Source organism: Saccopteryx bilineata, chromosome X, assembly GCF_036850765.1.
Source record: "Saccopteryx bilineata isolate mSacBil1 chromosome X, mSacBil1_pri_phased_curated, whole genome shotgun sequence".
NCBI classification, from domain to species: Eukaryota; Metazoa; Chordata; class Mammalia; order Chiroptera; family Emballonuridae; genus Saccopteryx; species Saccopteryx bilineata.
This window is the reverse complement of record NC_089502.1, coordinates 15,949,190-15,969,717: the sequence shown is the minus strand read 5'-3', so window position 1 is coordinate 15,969,717 and position 20,528 is coordinate 15,949,190. Positions and strand designations below refer to the sequence as shown.

At 41.1% G+C, this 20,528-nt stretch overlaps 1 protein-coding gene across 3 annotated transcripts in view; it reads left to right on the top strand.

Annotated features, from left to right (window-relative positions):
• The first annotated feature begins 14,393 nt into the window (after positions 1 to 14,393).
• The window catches only part of OCRL (OCRL inositol polyphosphate-5-phosphatase), a 54,979-nt gene continuing 48,844 nt past the window's right edge, over positions 14,394 to 20,528 (top strand). For all 3 annotated transcript variants that reach the window (XM_066248837.1, XM_066248838.1, XM_066248836.1), the window contains exons 1-2: positions 14,394 to 14,524; positions 19,607 to 19,686. In XM_066248837.1, coding sequence (XP_066104934.1) covers positions 14,463 to 14,524; positions 19,607 to 19,686 — 142 coding nt within the window. In that variant the 5' untranslated portion in view covers positions 14,394 to 14,462. The remainder of the gene's footprint in view (positions 14,525 to 19,606; positions 19,687 to 20,528) is intronic.

Sequence of the window (20,528 nt, the reverse complement as noted above, 5' to 3'; positions counted from 1 at the left end):
TGATAGTAGAAATCATATTGAGAAAATTAGTAATTTTTTTTTTTGTCATCTGGCTCTATGGTGTTCCCTCTGAGTTTCTAAGAAGACATTGTCACTGTTAAGGCTCTGGTAGTAATATATGACTGGATAATTTCTTTAGGTCTACCTAAAAGTTCTTATAAGGTGGAACTTGGAGAATAATTTGGATTCTTGCATGTACCCAAAGTAAATTCTTGAAACATTAATGGGACTCAAGACAGTTAGAGTACAGAGCATGGGAAAACCTAACAGAAACAACTTACATCCTGGCTAAATAGGTCAGTTAGAGCATCATCCCGAAACGCAAAGGCTGCAGGTCAGGGCACATACAGGAACAGATTGACGTTTCTGTCCCTCTATATCTCCCCTCCTTTGTCTCTGAAGTCAGTATGTTTTTTTGTTTGTTTGTTTGTTTTTGTATTTTTCTGAAGCTGGAAACAGGGAGAGACAGTCAGACAGACTCCCGCATGCGCCCGACTGGGATCCACCCGGCACGCCCTCCAGGGGCAATGCTCTGCCCACCAGGGGGCGATGCTCTGCCCCTCCGGGGCGTCGCTCTGCCGCGACCAGAGCCACTCTAGCACCTGGGGCAGAGGCCAAGGAGCCATCCCCAGCGCCCGGGCCATCTTTTGCTCCAATGGAGCCATGGCTGCAGGAGGGGAAGAGAGAGACAGAGAGGAAGGAGGGGGGGTGGAGAAGCAAATGGGCGCTTCTCCTGTGTGCCCTGGCCGGGAATCGAACCCAGGTCCCTCGCACGCCAAGCCGATGCTCTACCGCTGAGCCAACCGGCCAGGGCCGTCAGTATGTTTTTTAAAAAAGAAACAACCTGGGGCCCTTACTGGTTGGCTCATTGCATAGAGTGTTAGCTCAGTGTATGGACGTCCCAGGTTTGATTCCCAGTCAGGGCACACAAAAGAAACAACCATCTGCTTCTCTCTCCTCCTCTCCTCCTTCTCTCTCTCTCTTCCCCTCCTGCAGCCAGTAGCTTGATTAGTTTGAGCACCGGCCCCAGACGGGGTTGCCAGCTGGATCCCGGTCTTGGTGCATGTGGGAGTCTGTCTCTCTATCTCCTCTCTTCTCACTTAAAATAAATAAATAAATAAATAAAATTTAAGATGTCCAAGAGGAATTGATTGCCAAAATAGTGTACAGTATATGTGTAAGTGTAATACTGTGCAGTCATTATGAATGACTTTGTAAATATATATTTATTGACATGGAAGTATGTTCCTAATACTATATATTGTTGAGTAGGAACAGGCAAGCAAGAAAATGGAATGGTTCTATTTTTTCAAAATAAATAAATAAATAAAAATAACTATTTACATAAATACATTTCCACAAAGCAAAATGTCTAGAAGGTTCTACCCCAAACATTAACAGTAGTTACAGCAAGGTAGTAGAATTATGAATGACGTTTTTATTTCTGCTTTGCTATTCTAATTTTCCTTGATTAAGTTATTTATATTTATATAATAAATAAATAACATTTTAAAAGCCAATTTGAAAAATGTTTCTCAAGCCTGAGCTGTGGTGGCACTGAGGACAAGTTGTTGACCTGGAATGCTGAGGTTGCTGGTTCAAAGCCCCAAGGTTTTCCCAGTCAAGAGACATATAAGAAGCAACTACAAATTGATAAGAGAAGGAATTCTCTGACCCAGCCTTAGGCTCTCACTCTCTCCTCTCTCTGAAATCAATAAATAAAACCACTTTTCAAAAAAATGCTCAAAAATGGAACAATTGCTTGACCGGTGGTGGCATAGTGGATAAAGCATGGACCCAGAATGCTGGGGTCACTGGTTAGAAGCCTTGAGGTCCCAGGCTCTGAGCACAGGCTCCTTAGCATGGGGTAAATGGCTTGAACAAGAAATCACCCACACGACCCAAAAGTTCACCAGCTTGAGCCCAAAGGTCACTGGCTTGAACAAGGGGACACTGGCTTGGCCTTGGTCAAGCAACATACAATAAGCATTAATGCACAACTAAAGTGAAAGCAACTACAAGTTGATGCTACTCACCCTCTTTCTCCTTTCCTGTCTCTATCTCTCTTGAAAAGAAAAAAAAACTATGTAAAAACTTTTCTTCTTAAAAATGGACCAGTTGAAATAGTCCCTAACAGAAGCAGTAGGAGCAAGTAGGCAGAGTAAGTAAAAAAAAAAAAAACCACAAAAGAACAATTTCAATTATTTTTAAGTGAGAGGAGGGGATATATAATAGACAGACATACTCTCGCATACGCCCAGGCCTGGATCCACCAGCAACCTCCATCTAGGACTCAACCAAGCCACTGGATGTGAGCGGGGGAGAGAGTAGAGTAGCAGAAGAGGGAGAAAAAGAAAAGAAAGCATATAGTCACTTCTCCTGTGTACCCTGACCAGGAATTGAACCTGGGACATCCACACGTGGGGTCAACACTCTACCACTGAGCCAACCGGCCAGGGCCAAAAAGAACAATTTCATACTGAAGAGACAATGTTTTTTAATGTGTAGTGTAACAAAAGAAATATGAATGACTGTGCTAATTTACCATAATGTTACCGGATTAAGGAACTGTTCATGACATTATTGTTATAAGTTGAATGTAAAGGTATCTTTCTACTTTTAAAAATTATTACAGCCTGACCAGGCAGTGGTGCAGTGGATAGAGAATCAGCCTGGAACACAAAAGACCCAAGTTCAAAACCCCAACAATGCTGGCTTAAGCCCAGGCTCATCTGGCTTGAGCATGGGCTCACCAGTTTGAGCTCAGGGTTGCTGGCTTGAGCTCAAAAGTCACTGGTTTGAAGCCAAGATGGCTGACTTGAGCCCAAAATCGCTGGCTTGAGCAAGGGATCACTCGTTCTGCTGTAATCCCATGGTCAAGGCACATATAAGAAAGCAATCAATGAACAACTAAGGAACAGCAATGAAGAACTGATGTTTCTCATCTCTCTCCCTTCCTGTCTGTCTATCCCTATCTTTTGCTCTCTCTGTCTCACTCTCTGTCTCTGTCACGCAAAAAAAAATCACAAAAAATGTTGCTCAGAAAAATGATACAACTGATTTTTAGGTATTTCCCTCCCTGAAATTCTACACATCCATGTACGCCCTAAAATAAGAAGCACATGCTAATTAAGCTGAATTGGGCTTGTATTGTCTTGCAATATTGCAAATAGTGAATATTATAATATTAGAGGCACAATAGCACAATTATTACCAGCTTGGGCTGTAAAGTCAAAAAGGCTTGGCATTTCAATTCTATAAGATTATTTAACCTCTGTAAGCCTCAGATTTGTATCTATAAAACAAATACAATAATACCTAACTCAAAGTGGCCTTATGAGGATTTAATATAAAAGCACATGTAAAGCATTTATCATGGCCTTGCACTCATGTAATATGCATGGCACATAATATGCACTTAATGGATAGTAGTTAACAAAAAGAAAAATACCACGGTGATGCTTTGAGCTTCAGACTGAGTGAGCCAAGGAAAAAGCCAGGATTTGAGAAAATCACTCTGGAAGTCAGTTCTAAACTAAAGTAGGAATAAGGCCAACTGTTGTTTGCTAAATTAATTTTCTGTGTTCGTTTTCAGTTATTAAGGTCAGTGATTTAGTGCAATTATACTCACTCAAAGGTAAGTTCTGAAGAAAGGCAGTAAATGAGGGAGAAGAGGGATGATGGGACACTTCCCTACCTAGACTGTGACCTCCTTGAGGCCAGGGACTATATCTGATTCATCTTTGTTAAAATGTGGTGGAGGGAAGAGGGTCCAGGGGCTGGCTCCCCAGCTACATTGAGTCTTCCACCTTCACATATACCCTTCAAAATTTATGTTGTCTTCTGTGGTTTTTTCCACTTTTCCTCTTTAATTGTGCCCTAGGTGTCCATTTTGGCTGGATTTAAAGTGCATAGAAACACATTTATAGAACACTTTGTAAGATTTTTGTACAGCTTACCCACGATATGTAAAATGAGATATCAAAGACCAATGATTTGCAAGGAAAATGGATTAGATCCTTGCCCTGGGCCTCCATTGGGGGTCTCAAGCTTTAACACATCAGCATCACCTGGAGGGCTTGTTGAAATACAAATGACTGGCTCCACTGGCAGAGTTTCTGAAACAATAGTTTTGTGGTATGGTTAGAAATTACCTTCCTAAGAAGTTCCCAGGTGATGCTGTTGCTGATGGCGCAGGACCACCTTTTGGAACCAGTGACCTAGAACACAGATCAGCGAACTTTTTCTGTAAAGGACAAGACAGCAAATATCTCAGCTTTTGCAGACTGTAAGTCAAAATGACTAAACTCTGCTGCTGTAGCATGAAAACAACCATAATAAAACTTAACTTATGGAGTGCTTGGCTCAATGGTAGAGCATCAGCCAGGCATATGAAGTCCTGAGTTCAATTCCCAGTCAGGGCATACAGGAGAAGCGACCATCTACTTCTCCACCCTCACCCTCACCCTTGTCTGTCTGTCTCTCTCTCTCTCTCTCTCCCTCTTCCCCTCCTGCAGCCATGGCTTGAATGGTACCAGCAAAGTTGGCCCCAGGTGCTGAGGTTGGCTCCATGGCCTTGCCTCAGGAGCAAAAATAGCTCGGTTGCTGAGCAATGGAGCAGCAATCCCAGATAGGCAGAGCATTACCAGGTTGGGGGCTTGCCAGGTGGATCCCAGTTGGGGCGCCTTCAGGAGTCTGTCTCTCTGCCTCTACGCTTCTCACTTGGAAAGAAAGAAAAGAAGGAAGGAAGGAAGGAAGGAAGGAAGGAAGGAAGGAAGGAAGGAAGGAAGGAAGGAAGGAAACTTTATTTATGGACACTGAAATTTGAATCTTATACAATGAAATATTATTCCTCTTTTTATTTTTTCAACAAGTTAAAAATATAAAAAAACATTCTTAGGTTGAGGGGCTTACAAAAATAGGCATCAGGCTGTGTTTACTGACCCCTACCTGAAAAACACTCATTATCCGAGGAAGACAAAACAAGCACAAGTTAGAAAAACAAACATAAAGCAATAAGCACATAAGAAGGTGTTTAACCTTGATAGTCACCAGGGTGCTGCAAATTAAAACCACAGTGAGATATTGCTACGTATCCACTATAATGGCAATTAAAAAAAAAAGATTAACAGTACCAACGGATGGTGAAGAAGGGAAGCAATGGTAACTCTCATATAGTACATGTGAGAGTGTGCTGTAATTTGCACAACCACTTTGCAAAGCAGTTTGACATTATTTACTAGCGCCAAATACATATGTGTATCCATCCTACTGTGGTAGAGAATGAGAGATGTTCCACCCAAACTCTCCTTCATAGGAGACCATTCTTCACAGAAATGGAGAATGCTGTCAATAGATGGCCTCCAGCTGCCAGCTCCTTGAGGGTCTGCTTTGGCTGCAGAGAGTTGCTTTGCCCAAGGTCACACTGTTCCTAAGATACAGGAGCAAGGTGGGAGTGGAACTAAGTGAAGCCTGATGCAGAACACACCAATGGGTACAACTTGTACAAGCTCCATGTCAAGTTGGCCCAAGCTCCATCAAATTTGTATCGAAGTTCATCCTCTCCCCCTGCCCAATTGTGCTTCCTCTGCCTTACATTCATGAGTTTTGGTCCTTAATAAGCATCTTGTACTCAACACTCCATCCCAGGTTTTGCTTATGGTGAACCCAAAATGCAATACCTTTGACTCAGTAATTCCACTAGGATAATATACCCTAGAGAAAATTCATGTGTGCACCAAAAGCTATGCACAAGAATGTTCTAAGCAGCTTTTGTTTATAATAGCCAAATACAAGAAGCCACCAAAATGTCGATCAACAGGAGAATGAATGAACTATGATATATTCATATAATGAAAATGGCCACTATATACAATTACATGCATGGCATAATATTGAGTGAAAAAAGCAGGATGTAAAAGAGTGAAGACTGTCTGGTGCCATTCATATACAGTTCAAAAACAGTTAACAGTATTTATGGCTGCATTCACAAATGATAAAACTGTAAAGAAAAGCAATTAGATGATTATCACAGAAGTCAAGATAGTGGTATGTCCTAAAGGATGATCTTCAAAACTTTTTTTTTTTAATTTTTATTTTTTGTACTTTTCTGAAGTTGGAAACAGGGAGGCAGTCAGACAGACTCCCGCATGCACCCGACCGGGATCCACCCAGCATGCCCACCAGGGGGCAATGCTCTGCCCACCTGGGGCTTCGCTCTGCTGCAACCAGAGCCATTCCAGTGCCTGAGGCAGAGGCCACAGAGCCATCCTCAGCACCCGGGCCAACTCTGCTCCAATGGAGCCCTGGAGGGGGAGGGGTGGAGAAGCAGATGGGCGCTTCTCCTGTGTGCCCTGGCCAGGAATCGAACCTGGGACTTCTGCACGCCAGGCCGATGCTCTACCACTGATCCAACCGGCCAGGGCTAAAAACTTTTAACAATCAATATGACTCAAATTTTGAGCAATCCAAACAGATAGAAGTTTTATACCTCATCAGGGTATGCTGGCTCATTACCAGCCCTGATTTAATTCTGGGTAGGGAAGAAGGGGTTTTCAAGGAGAGAGAGAGACCCCTGGTTCAAGTGTGATTTTCAAAGTGCTAGCAATGTTCAATTTTTTGACCTGGGTGAAGGTTGCATGGACATTCAATATATATAAATATATGAAACATATATATGAACAATCTAGATATGCTACAGGAAAATATAAATAGACGTTTTGTAAATGTTTACTTTAAAAAGTATAACTATAAAGCCCTGAGAAGATTTTGGAGGAGTGAAGATTAGAGGGATTAGAGCTGTCATGTGTTTATGCATTCTGTAACAACAGGATAACGAAACAAACTGGCCTTGAGAAATTCTGAGAGGTTTTATAAGAGATACAAGGAGACACTGTTGTTCAGAAGAAGGGGCATTCTTTTCCTGCTGAGAGGTGACAAGAGAAAAGCTTCACAGAAGAAGGACCATTTGAGGTGAGCACTGAAGAATAAAAAGGACTCTAGCAGGTACAGTTGCAGAGGAAGTTGGGGAAAAAGACAGCATAAACAAGATGGAAGTAAGAGGAAGTAGCATGTAATCAAGAAATTAAATAGTCAGATAGATTAGAGTAGCATCTCCCAACTTGCTTTGATGCTTAATAACCTTAGGAAAATTCTAAATCATACATTATTTTCACTAAGGAACAGTTATCTGTTCTACAGTTAACTATTGAATGATCACTATGCTACATGCTATGGGCACAGCCATCCCAACAAGACAGATAAGGTTCTGAGGATTCCACTGCTTTTATCTGGGCTTACTTTCACCATTATTCCTGAGATCTGGAAACAAGCTAGACTCAGTCACGCAACGTTTTCTGTGTGTGTGTATGTGTGGTTTTGTGATTAAACTCAGTCAGATTTAGGGTCAACTTCTGTCTCCTTCATGACCCTCATATTGATTTTGAACTCTAGAGTTTATGTAAAATTAAAATAGCAGTGGGAGAAAGGAGGTGTCCACTTCTTGGTGTCTTAATATATTTATCCTGCTCTGGTATTCCAAGAGATGTATAGTTACCCTGTCATCCCTCCCCGTTGCCTTCCATTAAGTTGGTCAACTCCATGTCAGGCTTCTAGTGGCATGGTTCTTACTGCCACGCAGTGCTGATCCCCCTTATGACCACAAGATCCCAGCTTCTAAGTTCTCTTTTCCTAATTGCCTCCTTCTCATTGGGGGAGAGGGGTTCTTACCTCTTACGGTGGAGGGATGGGGTATATAACCTAACACATCTTGCCCAGCAAGCATTCTTTCCTAAATTATACACCCTGGACCGAGACAGAAAAAAACTAAAAACTGCGAGTGAGTCTTGCCCTTCCTTTCTGATATCTGCAGTGGAGGTGAGACCAGCCTCACGTGTCACTACCTGCCTTGAGGAAGGGTCACAGGGTTGAGGGGAGAAGGGAGCTCAACTCATCTTCATGGATTGTCCCACTCGATCCAGCACAGTGTAGATTAAATGTCACAAATAGACAAAAACTGTTTTTCAAGACGTGTTTGGAAATTCTGAATTTTGTGCTTTAAAAAATATCAGCTCTCTTACTTTAATAATTTCTGTGTTTTGTTTCTAAATGATGAGATTAGGGAGACATTTTTACTTGGCAAATATGGACAATTTTTATTCCCAATAAGCAAAAAACTGAATTGCGTTTAGCCATAACTCTATTTTCTTTTTTAAGGTTTGCACATTGCTAAAAGAATCTTTACATGCTATGTAAGAATTTTGGTAAGTGCAGTTTATGAGTCTGATAAGTATCATCTTGAGAATTTTTATCATTTTTATCAGCTATATTCCAACATCAACATATTTTTGATTTTTTGTAGATAAATATTAAACAACTTATGACCAGTTTTTTAAAAATTTAGCAATCTATAAAGATGGTCAATGAAGTACTTGAGTCATGAGTACACCCATCTTATTGCCACTAGCCACTGCCCATGTTCAATTCCTAAGGGAAATAAATGCTGGATAAAGCATAAGATGTGTGAAGTGATCTTAGGAGGTAACTCTAAAAAGGTTTGTTCAGAGACAACTCCTTGGAGCCTTATATACCAGGCTAACTCCATATTCTTTCAGTTCATAGCTCCAATTTCTGAGGTGAGGAAAAAGTAGGCCTAGGCAATGCCAACCTGGCTATGGGATTTGCTGCGCAGACAGGAAAGCCTAGCCTAGGAGAATGAGCTACCACAAAGGGAATTCAGAAATCAACCGGAGCAGAAATAAAGTAGCAAAGGGAAGATACCTGTTGCCATCTTACTAACCTTTCTCATCCCAAATCTTATAAGGACTGAAAAACATAAATGGAAATATGTAAATAAAACAGCTCTTCTCTGTGATCCTCTGATGGAAATAAATATCTATATTGAACTTGTGTATATAAAAAGATATGATTTTTAACCAGTGGTGATTTAAAAATCAATAAATCATTTCTGCCTCTGCCTGGCCTGCCTTCCAGCCCCTGGCTGCTGAAGCACCTATATGAAATCCTCCTCCCCAGCCTCATCTATGTTAAGCAGGCCTGTTTTTGCCTTTGCAAGCCCAAAGCTCTCTTACTTTTAAAAACTTCAGCAACCATTTTATTAAACATATTAAAATGCATCTGAATCCTGCATTAAATTATTTATATTTCTGCTATAAATTTTTGAAAGGATTTTTGTAAGTTTGCTCTTGAAATTATTTGTGCATAACTAATTTAAAGATAATGGCTGTGATTTCTCTATAATCATTATGCATTCTTGTAAATTCTTGGGAAGTGAAGAGATCCAACCTAAAAATTGCTTACAAAGACAACAGATTTTTTAATAAATACAAAATTTAATAATTAATAAACTTGGTATAATGTTATATTTTGTAACCATTTAATTATTATTTTTGAGTTTTTCATTTTCTTTTAGTACGTTATAGTCTCTTTTAAGTTCTCAATTTTTTATTTTGTCTCTAAAAAGCAATAAATCTTAATCACTTAGTTATAGTTATCTAATGGATAAAAGACAGGCCTGAGCACCCATTTAATTGTGTGTGTGTGTCTGTGTGTGAACACACACGAACATACGGTGATGGTGGTGAAGCTGGTGAGGCTTGTGTTTTCTTGAAGCTAGAGTTTTACTTATTTGAATTTTGTTTAATGACTACTTAACTCTTTGCATTGGATGTCTCTTGTATGGAAACACAAGTGTAGAACACCAAAACTTTATTCAGTTAGGGCAAAATGCTATCTGATAGGTGAGAATGATCAGAGCTATGCATTAAGGAATTTACTATTGAATTGACAAAACTTGAGTTATGAGATATCATAGGTGAAGGAAAAGCAGGGTTCATGGATTAAACTGAACTTTCAAATTTGGATGACTAGTTAAACAGTAGTATTATTAACAACCACAGCTAAGTCAGAAGGCAGTTGTGAATTTGAAAAAACTATTTTAGCCAACTTACAAAAATGATTTCACGCATACAGAAGCTCATAAGTAAGCATAGTCCCCAAAATGATCCCCCCTAAAGGAGATATAACAATTTGTCACAGGATCAGGCTTAAGGAAATGATTAAATTTGTCAAGTTTGCCTTTGTTTCTTCTGCTGGCTCTAGGGCCTAGGCTGAGGGCATTCATATCTTCACCTAACTTTGACTCCAGGGCCAGTTATTTCTTTTTTATTATTAATATTATTTTATCTGCTAATTTTAGAGAGAGAAAAAACGGAGAGAGAGAGACTGGAACATTCATCTATTCCTGTATGTGCCCTGACGAGGGATCTGTGCTTCAGAACAACACTCTAAGCAAGAGAGCTTCAGAACAACACTCTAAACAAGAGAGCTATCTGCCCAGAGCCAGGGCCAGCTATTTCAGTTCATCTTAAACACCACAAGGGATCAAACTGGCAACCTCTGTGATTCAGAACAACACTCTAAGCAAGAGATCTTCAGAACAACACTCTAAGCAAGAGAGCTATCTGCCCAGAGCCAGGGCCAGCTATTTCAGTTCATCTTAAACACCACTTCAGACTCCCTCACATCCTTAACCTTCTGCTGTGCCTGCTATACTAATTCCCAAGCCGAACTCACCTTCTTGGTATATTGTCTCTGTTCCTGCTTTCCATCTGACAAGCATTGTCAAAGAAACTTATACAAACACATGCTCATTTGGACTACCCTTTATTAACATATTAATGATTTCTGCATTCATTATCACTCTCCAACAGTTCCTTCTCTCCTTCTCTACCTTATTTAAATTTTGCAACCCTCCTCTACTCTCAACTTTAATTTCAACAAATTAAATGTGATAATTCAGGTAGAGCAGGTACCATAGTACCTGACACATCGAAGGTTCTAAACAAACACTGTTATTGCTATTAATACTGAATGAACAGCAAATGTTGTTTAAAAAGCTCAGGCTCTGAAATAAGACAAACATCAGTTTGAATCCTGATTCTGCCAATTAACTAGTTAATGGGCAAGTTGGTAACCCCCCTCCCAGTCTCAGTTTCTCAGTTTTCACATCTTTAAAATAGAAACAATATTACTACTTAACAGATATTTAGTGAGAATTAATTGGGAGTGTGCATGTAAATCCATAAGGAAAGTGTCTGTCACATGAGCATTTGATGTTAGCCACCAGGATTAGGGATTGTTATCGTTATCATGACATCCATTTATTACTTTTCTTGAGAAAATCACCATCTCTCTTGTGAGAGACTACAGTTTCTAGTGTCCTCACCTCCATTTCTTCACAACTCTTACTCTTTACAAATATTCGAGTACCCCACTATGCACACGGTGCTGTTTTAGCTGTCGGGGATACTGTAGACTTGGAGAAAGAAGTATCCTCTTCTCTGAGATAAGACTGATGCCTCCATCTCCTCCTCCTTCCTAATTACTGAGGGATTTTTCTGGCAATCTTTCTGCTTTCCTCTTCCAGTATTTTGTGTGTGTGTGTATGTGTGTGTGTGTGTGTGTGTGTGTGTGTGTGTGTGTGTGTGGCAGAGACAGGGAGAGTCAGAGAGAGGGACAGACAGACAGGAAGTGAGAGAGATAAGAAACATCAATTCTTCATTGCGGTTCTTTAGTTGTTCATTGATTGATTTCTCATACGTGCCATGACCTGGGGGCTACAGCAGACCGAGTGACCCCTTGCTCGAGCCAGCAACCTTAGGTTCAAGCTGGTGGGCTTTGCTCAAACCAAATGAGCCCGCGCTCAAGCTGGAGAGCTCAAGGTCTTGAACCTGGGTCTTCCGCGTCCCAGTCCAACGCTCTATCCACTGTGCCACCACCTGGTCAGGCCTCTTCCAGTATTTTAAATGTCACCTTCTTCACTGACCCCTTCACCTTTGCTTTAAAGTGGTTTCTGGTTTTACCAAGTATTTCTTTGACCCTTCTGACTAATTTACTTAAAATTTTATTTCACTCCTTTTTATTTACAAACCTCTGCAATATGTGGTCTCTCATCTCCAGTTCCTCACAATACAGTCCCTTCTCAATTCTCTGTCACCTTGTTTCTACCTCCGCCACTTACTGAAACTTCTTATTCAGTGGTCTCTTCTAAATTCCTTGACATATCTGAAGAAATCTCTCAATCTTCATTTTCCTTGTCCTGTTCTCAGCATTTGACACTGCTGACCCTCCCCCACATAATATTTCTTTGTTTTTCATTTTTCATTGATTGGAAACAATCTACAATGCTGGAAAGTACATGGAATAACATAACCAATATATGTAAAAATGACCCAGTTCTATCAAATCTTTCAACATCACCTTTGTTATTTTGTTTGTTTTATTTTGTTTTTTGTTTGTTTGAGAGAGGCAGGGGGAGAGAGAGAGAGAGAGAGAGAGAGAGAGAGAGAAACATCGAGCTGCTTCTGTATGTACCCTGACTGGGGAATCAAACTGGCACCCTCCATACTCCAGGACAACATTCCAAACAACCAAGCTATCCAGTCAGGGTTTAATTTTTATTGATTTTTAGAGAGACAGAGGAAGGGAGAGAGAGGGGCGGGGGAAGGGAAGCATTTGCTGTTCCACTCAGTTGTGCTTCTTCTTCTTCTTCTTTTTTTTTTTTTTTTTTTTTTGGTTGCTTTCCATGTGTGCCCTAACTGGGGATTGAACCTTCAACTTGTTGTTTCAAGATGATGCTCTTAATCAACTGAGCTAACCGTCCAGGGCCAGCAACATCAATTTAAAGATTGTGTTTTAAAAGTAAATAATACAGATGCCATTGATATTCCCTGTATACCCTTCTCCAGTCTCTACTTTCCCAATACTTTTGTATTTGGTGATGATTATGCCCTTTAGTGTTTTATATACTTTTACTACTATACCTATATGTATATCCATATGAAGAATTCTCTGTTCCAAGGTCATAAAGATGTTGTCCTATTTTCTTCTTAAAGTTTTAAAGATCTCTTACCTGGAATTGATTTTTCCCCCTCTATGGTGTGAAGTAGGGATCTAATTTTATAATTTTCCATGTGGGTGATCAATAGTCCTAATACCACTTAGTAGATAATCCATTTTTTCCTCACTAATTTCAAATATCACATGCTGCATTTCAACTTTCTATATACGTGTGACCTGTATTGGAGCTTTGTATTCTGTTCCATTGGTCTATCTATCTCTATACCACACTGTCTAAATTACTATAGGTTTAGAATCAGTCTTGATATATAATCCACTGTAGATTTTTGAGCAAATGAATAATAATTGAAGCATTTCTCTAGGAATAAAATTCTTGTAACTTTCAACAGAGTAAAATGATCAAAGGAGATATCTATCTCCAGGGTTTACAATTAAGTCATGGTGGTGTGAATGTAGAGAAAACACAAAATCTAAAAGTAATCCCAAAGAAAATATTAACAAGGTTTGTTGACTGATTAGATACAGAGAAATGAGGAGAGAGGAAGAAAGCATATGGCTTTGAAGTTTCAAGTCTGAGTGGCTATGTGAAATCATGATGAATTAGTTTTGTTATTCAGTATTATGATAACAATGGGGTATATAAGTCAAGGAGTCAGGGCCAGGGATGTATATTTGGTCATTGCTTGCATAGAGGTGACCTAAAGCGGCTGCAAAGGTCTGAGCTTTATGGATTCTTCCGATTTAGGAGGTGGAAGAAATAAGAGGAAAGGGAAGAATGAACGTTCGAGATATGGGATAACTAGCACGATGCATTATAACCGTAATAGAGGCATTTTGAATGGATGATGCGGGTCCTGTTGGCCCAACCTCTTTGAGTTCTCACATAGGTATGACTTTGTTTGTTTCTGTGGCAATCTTCAGAGCCCCGAAAATAATTCTAGTGTCACGGGCAGCATTTAAAACGTACGCCTTGCTGGACATGGTGGAGACGCCCCTGGTCCGTCGGGTCTCTTGCTGTAGTTCCGTAGTTTGGCCACAGGGGGCGGACTCTACGGCGGCCTGGAAAACTGGCGGGGACGCGAGGTGCCGCTCTCTCTTGGGGTCAGGCTCTTGCCTCCCGGCTCCCGGCTCCCGGCTCCCGGCGCGCAGCGCGGACTCTTTCCTAAAACAACGTGCGGCAGTGTCGTGTGGGTGGGAGGACGCGGGAGGCAGTGTCGTCGGATCCGCCCGCAACCCTCAGCCCGGCTGATCCCGAAGGCCGCCCGGATGGAGCCGCCGCTCCCTGTCGGAGCTCAGCCTCTCGCAGTATCCGCCAGAGAGAAGGGGGAGGGGAGGCCGCTCAGGCGGGGGGTGTTCGGAGTGGGTTTCCTGCGGGACGCGGCGGAGGCTGGGTGCGGGAGCGGTCCGGTCCAGAGGCCGAGCCTAACGGGGGAGGGGGCCGGCGCAGGAGACGGTGCCCGGGCACAGGGGCGGGCGGGCAGAGGGGCGGCGCCCTCCCTCCACCCGCGCCACGACACCCCGCCCGGGCTGGCCTTCTAGCGCAGACCCTTGACTGATGCCCGCATACTGTGGAGGGCGTGGAAATGAAGGGTCCTCTCCGGGAGCCCTGTGCCCTGACTCTAGCCCAGAGGAATGGGCAATATGAGTAAGTAACTACCTGATTCCCGCAAAGGAAGGGACCCTGCTGTTACCGCCCAGCCCCAAACCGCGAGAAGCCACCTACCCTTCTTCCACTGCTGCCGCGTGGGCAACAGGTTCAGGGGAAGGTGTGAAGTGCGAGTGCTCTAACCACGGGGCTTTGTCCCCAACATCCAACCCGCTGTATTGCTTCTGGCAGTGTCCTCAGTGGAAGGACTCAATGGGCGGGGAAGCAGGAAGCCCGAGTTCTTAGTTCCTGCTCCTGCAACTGACATGTGTTGTGTAACATTGGGCAAGTCAGTAAGGCTTTCTGGAACTTAATGCCTTCATCAGTTAAATAAAAACATGAACTGCTTACCTTATAGCCTTTGGCGTTGGAACTGAGAATAAATGTGAAAGTGGTTTATAAAAAGTAAAAGTGCTGAAGAATCACTTAATTGTTAACCTTGACAGAAGTGCCTTTTCTGAACCCCGTTCAACGGTTCCCGCAGTCTCCCCACCCCTTAGTCCACGTGCTAGAAGGCATATTCATTAATTCAGTAATGGTTTCATGTAGTCCAGTAACTGCCTCATTTATTGACCTGACTGTTAGAAAAAGTACTGAAATGTGCAGAAATGTAAACGATATTTGGCACGTTATCAGTGTGTTACCTTCCATTCTGCCTTGCACATAAGAACTCAGTAAATACTGTTGATTGATGGATCAAAAGATTATTTTGATAAGCTATCACTGTAGCTCCTGATCTCACTCCCTTGCCACTGATGCCTTGTCTTGAAAGTATCTGTGGTGACCATTACACTTAATAAGTCCTATCTATCTTGTGTGCTCAAGCCACCTCCCTTCGTTTTTCACTGGTTTCTTGACATTAGAGTTTAAAAACTGTTGATCGCTTACATTCTGCCATTGCCCAACACTGGATTCCACCTAAAACCGATTTTTCTCAGTCCCCACTTTTAGATTGTCCAGACTCAGTCTGTATCGCTGCTGTCTAATTATACAGTGAGAATTTCTTCCTGCCCCATCCGGCCCTTTTCTGAGACTCTGTGCCATGCTAACTGGACATCAGCTGGTTCTATGAAGTAGCTCTTCCCTGTGTCCTACTTGGTCAGTTCTATTGATGTAGGAATCTCATACTGTTTTTACCAGATTTCATCAAACTCAGGAAGGCAAATTTAATAAAAGTCAATTTAACAGAAATGTGAATTGAAAAATGGACCACCACTGCCACTTGCAAAGGCTGGAAAAGGCTGGAGAGCTGTGACACTTTTGGGCAAATGAGTAAATTTGAGCCTTGGTTTCCTCTTAGTATAAAAATATATATATGAGGATTAAATTAAATAGTTATATTATTGAGATCATCACAGCCCCTGATCTGGTTTCTTGGTTCCATTGGTTTGGAACTCTATTCAGCTAATAAGGGAGTGAGCACCTGGTCTTGAGAGAAATGTCTCACTCTATCTGAGCTCTTATCCAAGAAGAACTTTTAAACTTGCAGTGGTAGCTCTCCTATTTGTATGTTTCTCACATAAAATCAAACTCTTGTGTTCCATATCTGTTTTAAGTTATGGAGGCATAGCAACTACTAACACTGGCTTGATATGTGCCAGGCTCTCTTCTAAGCACTTTTCATGAATTAATTCATTTAACCCTCAGGTGAGTGAATGGTACTGTGAAATAGTAATATTTTCATCATCATCCCCCTTTTATAAATAGATAAATTGAGGCACAGAGAGGTTAAGTCACTTGCTCACAGTTAGGGTGTAGCCTCACTGAGATGTAAACCCATGTAACATATCTCAGGATTATATCGTTTGAGGCGTTTCTTTGGAAATCATTTATTACAGACACCTAATACTTCATACCATCTATAATCTTGGAAGTCTCATGTCTTGGGTTCCTCCTCTGAATTGGGTGTCCAGAACGTCTTTACTTTTGGCCTGTTTATCCTAGAACTTGAAGCCTGTTTTAATCTTTAGTTCTGTAGTTACTGCTATTGACCATGAAAAATTTACAAGAGAGACTGAAGTTTTTTGGAAACAGAATCAAACACTTAACTTTTTTTCAAGGAAAATGAATTATGCAGCATTTTGTTTCATCTTTAACCTTCCTTGACCAAATCTTAAGTATTTTCTAGAAATAATGCTGAATCCACAGTTACAATCGGTCATTCCATTCTGTTTGTTGACAACTACCAAATTCTGATTCCCATTGTTTTGCCATGTGCCTATTATTTTTCATCATTCTGTTCTGAAAAGAATGGTTAGGTAACATTTTTATGATTATTCTTAGCCCTACTTTCTTGCTACAGTTTATTTAGTGACTAACACGTAGAACATAGATATTCAATAAATATTTGTGGGAATGACTTAATCCCAGTTTATCTTTGTTTTTTGATGGGCTTTTGTGTGTGTGTGTGTGAGAGGGGTTGCATTTTTTTTTACTGAAATATAATTGACATACAATATTATGTTAGTTTCGAGTGTAAAACATAATTATTCAATATTTGTGTATGTTGAGAATGATCACCACACATAGTTGTAACTTTTTAAAAAATAACGAGGATGTAACGTACCCGTGACTTACTCTTCTATAACTGGATTTTTGTATCTTTTGATCACCTTCACCCATTTTACCCACCTTCTACCCCCTTTCCTCTGAGGACCACCAGTTTCTTCTCTATCTATGAGTTTCTTTTTTGTTTGTTTTTGTTGAGATCATACAATATTTGTCTTGCTCTGTCTAATTTACTTTATTTAACATAATGCTTTCAAGGTCCATCCATGTTGACTGTTTTATAATAGTTTTAAACAATACATTCCAGTTGAAACTTTACTGCAATGTTTAACAGTATTTCTGGTCTAGTTACTTGGAGATTAAATTTGTATGTGCTCATTTTCCTCAAAGTAAGTTCTTCTTCCTTGTTCCTTTCTTTGTCAGCCTTTATCTAGTTTCTAGTCTCCATCTGGGTTTATAGGACTTTCTACTCAATTCATGAACTTTGCAGGTTGAAAGGACCCCATATTCCCCTAGTCATCTTAAAATACAAACCTCTGAAAATTAGGATCTCAGCAGAAAGCATTCTTTCCCATAGTTTATTTCCCTTAGTTCTGTCTAAGCAGTTTCTTTCCCCAGTTATCTCCTTAAAAATTAACACATTTGAAAAAAATTCATAAAGCTAAAACAACCTCCCCCAAAGATGACAAAATAGAAACCAAACCCTTGAAAACAATGCATTTTTATAGTTTTTTTTTTCTGAAGTGAGAAGGGGGGGAGGTACGCAGACAGACTCCCGCATGCGCCCTACTGGGATCCACCCAGCATGCCCACCAGTGGGCGATGCTTGGCCCTTCTGGGCCGTTGTTCCTCTGCAGTCGGAGCCATTCTAGCACCTGAGGTGGAGGCCATGGAGCCATCCTCATTGCCCGAGCCAACTTTACTCCAATGGAGCCTTGGCTGCGGGAGGGGAAGAGAGAGATAGGAAGGAGAGGGGGAGGGGTGGAGAAGCAGATGGGTGCCTCTCCTGTGTGCCCTGGCCGGGAATCGAACCTGGGGCTTCCACACGCCAGGCCTACACTCTACCACTGAGCCAACCGGCCAGGGCCAACAATGACATTCTTAATGTCAGGAGTTGAACAGTTATATTTGGAAATTCATCTCTTTATAGCTTAATCTAGTTGGTTTTCTCAAGCAATATCTATGTTAGAGGCAGGAGACCAATGTGAATATGGTAGGGTCCTTGCTTTCAAGCAGTTCCCAACAGTTTGGGAAATAAATATAACTACAATGTTGTATGTAAGTGTCCTATTACAGGTCAAGCAAAGGGGCAGCTTCCCACAGGAGGGAGTATTTGAGATGAGTCTCAGGAAGAATGGTCCTGGCAAAAAGAACCACGTGAAGAGTGCTAGGTTTGGGGAAATGGCTATGTTCAGAATGGCCACTCACCAGTAGAGTATACCTTGATTCTGGGCCATCTCAGATAAGTCGTGAATGAAAATGTAATATTTTAGAAGTACATAGGAATTTAGAAATCTCTCATTTTTTATTTTGGGGGGGGGAGGGTTTTCAGTCATGTTTACCTATAACTGCCAGCAGGAAGTTGGAAACCAGAGTAAAAACACAAGGGATGTAAAGGCAGTCTGGTGACATCTGCTCCTTTGTTGGTCACTGGGGTTATTTTGATTGATCCAGCTAGCTGGGCACCTCCTCTCAGTCTCCTCTGAACCTGTATACTTGTTTGAAGAGATAGAACCATTCTTTGGCAAAAGCCATGGGGATACTGTTGGAAAGCTAATTTATGATATTTCTAATTCATTCATTCAACAAACTTGAGCAATTAGTATGTTCCAGTCACTGCCAGGTGCTGGAGGTACTATGGTGAAAAGAGAGCCATAGCCCAGGGGTCCCCAAACTTTTTACACAGGGGGCCAGTTCACTGTCCCTTAGACCGTTGGAGGGCCGGACTATAAAAAAAACTATGAACAAATCCCTATGCACACTGCACATATCTTATTTTAAAGTAAAAAAACAAAATGGGAACAAATACAATATTTAAAATAAAGAACAAGTAAATTTAAATCAACAAACTGACCAGTATTTCAATGGGAACTATGCTCCTCTCACTGACCACCAATGAAAGAGGTGCCCCTTCCGGAAGTGTGTCAGGGCCGGCTAAATGGCCTCAGGGGGCCGCATGCGGCCCGCGGGCCATAGTTTGCGGACCCCTGCCATAGCCCCTGCCCTCGTGGAGTTCACATCTAGATATTATTAGTTCTTCACTCGGGTATGCATACTCTGAAGGTGTATGTGCTGTAATTCATGCTCTTAAGATTGTAAGCTGTTCTTAGGATGTAGGCTATTCTATGTTCTTTGTGGTGTAGAACAGTGTGGGTCTTCAGATATTGATCACCACTAATGTGCTTTTTGACCTGGAGCAATTTCTAGCTGTCTTGATGCTCAGATCCAGGGAACAAGATACAGCAAGCCTGATCAGTACAGGCTAGATTTGTGTAACAACACAGCAGTGTATTTTGTTGTTAAATGTTTGAATTTTTCAGTGGCTATTCGTTCATGCATTCTTCTGTTTCCTAGGTTAATAATCCAGTTGCACGTGAAGGAACAACATGTTCAAGATATCATTCCTATAAATAGCCACTTTAGATGTGTTCAAGGTACTAGCTTTAATTGCTTAGCTAGTTTTATAATATTTTTCCATGGTCATAATTGCCTTGTGTAATACCATACATATTTAAATTTTTCATTGTATGTAAAATGAAACATTCTCTGCATAAATCTACCATTAAAAAGATGATAAATGCTTTGTCTAAGAGAGATGGTGGGTTATACTGGAAAAATATATATATATGTGTGAGTGTGTGTTTATATACACACACACACACACACACACACATTGATATATATATATATATATATATGGATTTTTTTTCCCTCACCTGCTTCCCTGGCTGGGGGTTACAAATGTTACCTATATAGGTAGACCTTTTCTTAATGTTTGTTTATTGAATTTTAGTGAGAGAGAGAAAGAGAGTATGTGCCCTGACCAGAGATCGAACCAGCAACCTCTGTGCTTCAGGACGATGCTCTAAGCAACTGAGCTATCTGGCCAGGACTGTGGGTAGTCTTTTATGCTAACAGACCCATAGGTAGATTTAAATGACACTCTTGGGTTTAACTGACACACTGCTCATTGTAAAGTATCAAGGTTGCTTGGATTCACACACATTCAGCACTTTATCCCCTTGCTATTTGAATTAAAAAACTTGGCAATATGCCTTGAGAGATTGTAATACTTTATACTCAATTGTGCTGATTCTCAAAACTTGGCATTTGTGAATCATAAGAAAATGGACTCAGGGGAGGATATATTTGGCTTCCTGCCCTCACATTTAGGGACAAAGAACAGAACATCTGTTGTTTCATCTGCTACAATGAGAATAAAATAATTGGGAGGTTTGCGTGGGAGGTGTTGCTTCTGTCATCTCACATTGCTCTC